General features: G+C 38.6%; 2 protein-coding genes across 2 annotated transcripts; both read right to left on the reverse strand.

The window, feature by feature from the left end:
- Window positions 1-1,257: 1,257 nt before the first annotated feature.
- LOC141604729 (uncharacterized) lies at window positions 1,258-2,998 on the reverse strand. Its single transcript, XM_074423237.1, has 2 exons — window positions 1,795-2,998; window positions 1,258-1,507 (listed from the first exon to the last, which is right to left on the reverse strand). The coding sequence occupies exons 1-2, from the start codon at window positions 2,903-2,905 to the stop codon at window positions 1,473-1,475; spliced, it is 1,146 nt and encodes a 381-aa protein (XP_074279338.1). The 5' UTR covers window positions 2,906-2,998; the 3' UTR covers window positions 1,258-1,472.
- A 323-nt stretch (window positions 2,999-3,321) lies between these two features.
- Window positions 3,322-7,541, reverse strand: LOC141609605 (HIPL1 protein-like). The gene is made up of 7 exons (XM_074428570.1): window positions 6,776-7,541; window positions 6,516-6,673; window positions 5,601-6,398; window positions 5,310-5,523; window positions 4,918-5,096; window positions 4,220-4,461; window positions 3,322-3,918 (listed from the first exon to the last, which is right to left on the reverse strand). The coding sequence occupies exons 1-7, from the start codon at window positions 6,867-6,869 to the stop codon at window positions 3,510-3,512; spliced, it is 2,094 nt and encodes a 697-aa protein (XP_074284671.1). The 5' UTR covers window positions 6,870-7,541; the 3' UTR covers window positions 3,322-3,509.
- Window positions 7,542-8,005: the final 464 nt, after the last annotated feature.

An 8,005-nucleotide genomic window follows, 5' to 3' on the forward strand; every position in this document is an offset into this window, starting at 1 on the left:
CTTCCCTCCATTCGAGCTTTTTAGAGGCTTCGAAATAATTATTTGGCTCTCGTATAACATCAATGCGAGCTAAATAATTCCTGTAAGATTTAGAAAAACAATTTGTAGTGACGTAATTGACAATTGGATAGCGAGTACCTGTCTTTGATGGTGAAGATGGATCGGGATGAGCCTTCGAAGCGGGGTTTATGACTTGAGTAGACTTGCATACGTAATCATTTTTCCAATACGGATCGAATTTTTGTCTTGCACCACGCCCTAGCTGTTCAGCACCCACTTCATTATCGACAGAAACAGCACCATCTTCTACTTCCTCATTCGAATTATTAATATTTTCATTATCTTGTTGTGTCCTGTCCAACTCCCTCTGTTCCATACTTGGATTTTGATCGACACTTACATCCAGAGGTTCAATAATTTTGTCACCATCATGTTCAATGCTATTTTCGAAAGTGTCATAAAAAATCTCTTGACCTTCGATAATTTTTGGTGGAATATCGGAATGGTTTGTCGTTGTGTCATTACTTATAACATATGGGAAAACATGTTCATAAAAAATCACGTCTCTAGACACAAACGAAATCTTTTGCTTCAAATCGTATACTTTCCATCCCTTTTTACTCTGTGGGTATCCAATAAACATACACCGTTTTCCTCTTTCATTGAATTTATCCCGGGGTTTATCTTTGTTGTGAACATAGCATAGACTACCAAACACTCGTATGTTGTCAAAGTTCGGCCTTTCCCCATACAATACCTCATAAGGAGTCTTTCCATGAAGAACTCGTGTGGGTGTTCGATTAATGATATAAGCAGCTGTTAAAACACATTCTCCCCAAAACTCAATCGGAAGATTAGCCTCAAAACGGAGAGCTCTCGCTTTTTCTAATATATGTCTATGTTTTCTTTCTACTCTCCCGTTTTGCTGTGGGGTGTCAACATTACTGGTCTGAAAAATAATGCCATGTTTACTATAATATTCTTTCATTATGCCCGACAGAAATTCAGTACCGTTGTCACTTTGTACTATTTTGACTTGCTTCCCAAATTGAGTCTTGGTCATGTTACAGAAATTAATCATTAATTGACTTACTTCTCCTCGGTCTCTCATCAAAAATACCCACACTCCTCTACTTCTATCATCCACAATGGTCAAAAAATAATGAGCTCTAGATAAACTCGCAACATGGTAAGGACCCCAAATATCACAATGAATGATTGAAAATAATTCATCACTCCGTTTATTATTTAAATTAAAACTTGAACGAGTTTGTTTGGCCCGACAACATGAATCACAAACAGTACTAGAGTTCCAAGATAAATCACATCCAACTAAAGGCGAAAAATAAGATAAAATACTGCTTGAAGGATGGCCGAGTCTCCTGTGCCAAACGCGTGTGTCACGATTAGTATTCATCTTTGCCACAATATCCACTCGATCATACTTCAAGTAATAAACCCCGTCCTTGAGCTCACCCTGTCCAATCTTCATCCTCGTAGACCGGTCCTGCACAATACAATGATCAGTAAAGAAAGTCACAATACAATTATTTTCTCTAATCAATTGTTGTACAGAAATTAAATCACAGGTCAAGGACGGAACATATAACACGTCTTTTAGCACGAAATTGCTATTGATAGTAACACGCCCATATTCATTGGCAGCAATATGTGACCCATTCGGCAGCCCCACCGTGGATGGTCTGCCATTCCTTCGTTCCTCCAATAAGTCACGACGTCCAGTCATGTGGTGTGACGCGCCACTGTCAATCATCCAACTACCAAGAGTCATACCTGGTGTTAATTTTTGATTCTGATTTGCAGTTGTTTTTGACGCCAAGAAAGCCCTTACACGACTTAGTTCATCCGCGGTCAGTTCAACCCGTTGGTTGTCTGTCTCACTTGTTGATGCAGCATTAGCATTCTGATAATCTGAACCGCGACCTCCACGTCCTTGTCCACGTCCGCCACGTCTGCCACCACGACCTCGTCCTCGAGACGGATAACCATGTTTACTGTAACATTTATCCTCTGTGTGCCAATACTTTTTACAGTATGTGCATCTTGGGGGTTTAATTTCTTCTCCTTCGATTTGCGAGTCATTAGAGACGGTCAGTGTAGCCATCGCTGTTTCAATGATTTCCTCCTTGCCTTTTGTCATCACCTTGTGTCTTTCTTCACGCAAAACGAGAGCATAGGCTCTGCTCAACGATGTTACATCGTCCTCCATAAGCAAATTCGATCGAAGATGCCCATACTTGGCTGTATCCAACCCCATCAAGAATTGGTGTACTTTTTCTTCCTCGCGCTCCTTAGTAAAGAAAGCGGCTGCACCACAAGTACAAGATGGTACACGACTATAATTTCCTAACTCGTCCCATATTGATTTGAGTCGAGTATAATATTCAACAATGGCCTCATCCTTTGCTTGTTTGCATTCAGTAAGTTCTGCCTTCAACTGATGTATTCGTGGTGCGTTAGCGGTGGCGTATCTTTCCTTCAACTCCTTCCAGATTTCAGGTACGGTACCAGAAAACGTGATACTAGGGTGAAGACGTATTTCAATTGCGTTCCTTAACCATGCTTTTACCATGGCGTTACACTGACGCCATGCCACGGCTTCAACACTTTCTGCTTCTCCCACCGGCGTTTCTGGTTTTGCAACAGTACCCTCGACAAAAGACAATTTATTTTTCGCGTCGAGGCCGTTTTTAATAGCATCGGCCCATAACTCGTAGTTCTCACCATCAAACTTAATCTGAGTCAATGATAGACTCGGGCTATCGGAAGGATGAAGGTATAACGGTGAAGACGGAGCGATTATTTCGTATGACTTGCTTCCGCTTCCATCGCCTTTTCCGTCTGTCCCTTTTCCATCTCCACTGACGATGATGGTTCCTGTCATTGAATATGTTTGTAAAAAAAAATTGAATGATTTTTCTCAGGATCGATAACTCTCTAACTCTCTGATGCCATGAAAAACTGAAATTGGGTGAAAGTTTTTGTATATTGTATTATTGTGTTGATTCAATCGTAATACAAGGCTCATATTTATATACACCCAAACATGACCTAGAAAATATATACTTTCCTATTCTAAGGCCTAGAATAAGGTAACCGTATAACTTGCTATACAATTAAGAAATATACGAAATAAAGAAAATATCTTCTCAATAGCAATGTTGTGGCTGTATTGCTTGAATTGTTACTCCTATGATTCATTTATTTTCTCGTCAATATGATTACAATCGGTTAACTAATCAGGCAGAGTATGAATCTCATTTTAACTCAGAAAACATACATTTAACATACTTGGGTACATTTTATCGAAAACAGAACTCAACGAGTCATATAGCGTGGTTGTTCACAGGGACAAATAGTGAACATATAAGAGACAGAATTGATAGATGTCCAATGGTTCAACAAACTATTTGTGACACTTGCTCTCTGGTGAAATAATGCAGTTAGAAGTATACAAATATTTGTAACTGGACATTTCTATTCATCAGCTACCAGTTTAGTATTATTAAAAAGACAAAAAATGACAGCATAAACACTAAACTTCTACATAGGTCTTTCCTCAACTGCGTCCCTTCTGATTGAGAAGGCGATGGAGCTAGACCGGTAGTAGGAACATGTGTTATGTTCTCCTTTGAGCAAGTGTAGTTGCACCGGCTAGGACGAACAACTCTGTAAACACCACTACTAGTCAGGACATAAACATCTTTATCCAGGTCTTCCCCGAATGAGAAAATATAACCGATAGAAGGGGCTGAACTTCCTGGGACCGAGCTGCACTTTATTGGGGTGTCTGTTGCACAACTTATGGGTAGAAGGGCAGTGTTGAATTTTCCACTATCTTTTGGGAATTCAGTTCCTTGCCATATAGGGCCGCCATATAAATCAGCGTAAAGGTACCTGGAAAATCAGCCATTTAGTGTTCAGGACTAATGTTAAACAACCTATGATATTAAACTCGATTATTATGATGGAATTTTCACCATCTGTGTGAGCCGGGGTAATGCTGCTGTTGCTAAACCTATGTTAATCCTATCAGACACGTGTTTTATGAGCATAATTCATGTTTTTGGTGTTGTTGTAGTGATGAGCCAGCAGGATTGTTGTCGTAAACTCACGAATCACATCACCAGTAAAGAAGTCAACAGATATCCCCCAGTCATCGAATCAGTAAGCTAGTCAGTCAATGAATGATACTCACCTTCCATACATGCAAGGATCAATTAACGACCTATAGAAGAAGCCGCCTGTGATTGACGCTGATCCTTCTTTCGAGTTTACTGCAGAATGGTTATAACCCATCACTGGGAAAATGGGATTTATGGAGTTCTTCGAAGTATTTCCTCCAGGTGATGTAGGAGGATTATAAAGGGAGGTACCCTCGTAAACGCGCCAACCAAAGTTTCCACCCTTGGTGATTATGTTCACTTCTTCATATTTGTCCTGCAAGACAATAAGGAAATGCATTTCGTCAAATTTTGTTTCAGGATTACACAACTTATTTCATAATTTTGTCAAGAACTGGCAGTGTAGCATACTGTTTCATGATCATCAAAAGCCAAGATATAGACTGTAATGGTAACAAGTCGAACTTTTCGATGCAAGGCCAATATCTCACTATATTTACGCTTTGGTATGAAAAAAAAAGAAGCAAAATAGCTCACTAAAACTGTCAGTGTTTCTTATATTATGAGATAGCAACCCTTGTACCCAACTCTCAGTTCGGTAACAATCTCTTTGATAAGCATATTATTGCAATTCTCTTTAAAGATCTTCTTTAAGGCAGTTTTCGAAAGGGGTCTAGGCTCTAGATACTAGACAGTGATTCTCGAGTCTCATATTCAATAGGGAGGAAAACTGCAGTGATATGACATAAGTAGAAGGAAGAAAGACTGAGACCTGTCCGACATCTGCACACATGAAGTACGAAGGCCTTTCAGCATCAAAACTGCATCTCCAAGGATTTCTAAGTCCCAAGGCCCATATTTCAGATTGTGACTGATTATCATTGATAAAAGGGTTGTCTTTTGGGATACTGTAGTTTCCCCATAGGTCCAGTGTACTTCTTTCTGCTGCACCTGGATGAATCAGACGTCAAACAGAGGACATTTAGGGCATTTTCACTCAAATTCAGATAAAATTGAGACCAAAACAAAAGTGATCCATCTTTTTAGAACCGTGGAAGTAATAAGAGAAACTAGATTAGTTCTCCTATGATAGTAGTATTTGAGCGCAATATAACAATAGCAGGTGAAACATGTATGAACAACATTATACGAGGCTATACTCACTTGGAACATTGTCAACATCAAGTCTCACAATTTTGCCAAGCAGCGAATTCTTGTTTTGAGAAAAGTTGTAAGGATCGCCACCACCTCCTCCATCTCCCATCATAAAGTATAAATACCCATCTGGGCCGAAAAGAATTTGTCCACCATGATGGGATGTAAAAGGCAATCCTATAGTAAGTATTCTTCTTACTTCTGTCGGGTCTGCAGATGTTGCCTGTATTCACAAAATATCATATGTGCCAGTCTCATGAGAATCTTATCATGGGAGCATCAAATGTAGTAATAAATTACCATGGTTGGCCGTGAATCCGTGCCATTGACAGTGAATTCCGCTACAACGCTTTGATACTGGCATGGCTGAGCACCATTATCAGACGGTAACTTTGAAGGATCACAGTTAACATCCGAGTTACATGCACAACGTCCTCCACATGCCGGCCAGGATGTCTTATCACAATTAAACGAAGCGAAGAAACGACCATTTTCAGTGAACCTGGGATGAACAGCTATGCTCATCAATCCAAATTGTGCATCAAAATGTACTATATCACTCAAATCCAAAAATGGACTCGATTCATCTACTTCAATCACTCCATTTGACCCTTGTTTAGGCAATGTTGCCAACCAAATCTTTCCTTCTTGGCTAGAGAAGAAAGCGCGATTGGAGCCATCGGTAAGAGGAACCATATCAAGGTAAGACCCATTGCCTATTTTTTCAAGGCATAAACCAGCTGGAGTACTTGGTATTCCGGTAGTATTTAAAGTTACAGGGTCTCCACTAAAGCATAGCGATTCAGTATTTGAAGATCTACCAAAGGCATTGCAGAAATCAGTTTTTGACTGCCACATGTCGCTGATGTTGGACAGTTTGGAATTTAGTTGGGGCCCACCTCGACCTTGTAGTGACGGAGCAAATGGGGAATTTAACACAGACACATTCTGACATGTATCCCATACTTTAGAGCAGAAGTTGGTTTCTGATTGAATGGATTGTGGTGAAGTGGATGAGACTGTAGAATTACACAGAACAGGAACTGGACTCGTTTTGCTATCCAATCCGAATAATTGTCCTGAGAATTGGTCGCATCGCTGTATTGATCAAAACCAGACATACATAAATTTTGACATCCTAATATGCTAAATGGGACACAAATTTGCATGAACAGACGCGTAATCATTTCAATAATAAGGAAGTTCAGGTCTTACAGCACATAGAATTGACTTGAGGATGGAGGCACAGGCAGAATCAGATACATTCATAGACTGAAATTGCTTTTGCAGGTGCACATCTTGTGTGGCATTGCAGCATGAACTCTGATTATAGTTGCAAAATTTCAAAGGATTCTTCAAGGTAAGAGGATAGCCTAAACAACCAACATGAAAACAGAATTCCCATCAAAAAACATCAACACCACTTGGTACAAATTTCAACATTGAAGAAGATGAATGTAAAACAAGGAACTCACTTGAGTCAATGCATAGAGGATGAGATGACAGCTTATCAGCAAAAAACAACAAGCTCAACAGACAAAAAAAACTAACAATTTTGGTAAAACCCATTTATGGAAAGGACATAAAAAAGGTCAAAATCTGAAATTTAAACAACAAACTGACATTGCCTGCTTTCTATCAACTCATGGGGATTACAAAAGACAGTGACAGACCCAAAAATATTACTTCCTGTAGTTGGTGGAAGGACTCAAAAGAACAAAGCTTTGATGCTTTATAAAGAAAATTTAATCATTGTATAACACCGTCTTAACTTGTTTAACCAATAAATTGACGGTCACACACCATAAAACAGTACTCCCTCCGTCCTTATTCGTTTGTTGTCGCTGGTTTTGCGAAAAGAGCCAAGGAAAGAGAGAGAGGCCAATAATAAATGACATGTGGAACAAATTGAGTGTGAATGATCAATTTACTCATCAAGTTCATTCTTAAAATAGAAATGACAACAAATGACTGAGATACCCAAAAATAGAAAAGGACAACAAATGACCGGGACGGAGGGAGTATTATACAATTCTATTCATGAACCATCTATGATTGTCATTATTGGTATGTTTGAAAATCAAATAATAATATGTTTCTTTTTCCCTAATAACAACTCGGCTTCTAGGAAAATAATCATATTATAATGTAGGCATTCCTTGAATAATTGAGGAGAAATATGGGCAGCCTACAGTTTGACTTTTGATTCAGTCCTTGACTATTGACTTGATAAGCAAGGTTGTTAGTTGAGGAGATGTAGGTGTATTATTATACAATCATGAATTATATCTTGAAAAGCAAGTTGGCTTGGATTCTGGTTGGTTCATTGTGTTTTGTGCACGCCATTTAATTGCTCTAACCGGAAAGAATCCGAATAACCGATAATTCTCCTTTAACACAGTCATTTTTCGTTTAAGCTAACCCACCCATTTACAATAAGACGTATGACTCTGTTTGGTAAAACTGACTAAAAAGTCTGACTAAACTCAGTAAATGTGATTTGAAATTAAAAAGGTACTAAAAAAATTAAAAAAATTGAAACTGATAAGGTAGCTGATTAATTGTAAAATGTTTGGTAAACTAACTGAAAATATAACTAATTTTTTGTAAAATGACATAAAAGAACATTAATAATTATAATAAATTAATTTAAATAAAGGGTAAATATATAAAGTAGAACATTTCAGCTACCTGAAACTTTAAAA

This window comes from Silene latifolia, chromosome 1 (assembly GCF_048544455.1).
Source record: "Silene latifolia isolate original U9 population chromosome 1, ASM4854445v1, whole genome shotgun sequence".
NCBI lineage: Eukaryota > Viridiplantae > Streptophyta > Magnoliopsida > Caryophyllales > Caryophyllaceae > Silene > Silene latifolia.

Coding starts and splice junctions, on each gene's coding strand:
- LOC141604729 (XM_074423237.1), bottom strand. CDS start 2,905: ATGACAGGAACCATCATCGTCAGTGGAGATGGAAAAGGGACAGACGGA. Junction 1,508..1,794: donor GAATCAAAAATTAACACCAG/GTATGACTCTTG, acceptor TGTATTGTGCAG/GACCGGTCTACGAGGATGAA.
- LOC141609605 (XM_074428570.1), bottom strand. CDS start 6,869: ATGGGTTTTACCAAAATTGTTAGTTTTTTTTGTCTGTTGAGCTTGTTG. Junction 6,674..6,775: donor TCCTCTATGCATTGACTCAA/GTGAGTTCCTTG, acceptor TTGGTTGTTTAG/GCTATCCTCTTACCTTGAAG. Junction 4,462..4,917: donor TGTGTGCAGATGTCGGACAG/GTCTCAGTCTTT, acceptor ATTGTCTTGCAG/GACAAATATGAAGAAGTGAA.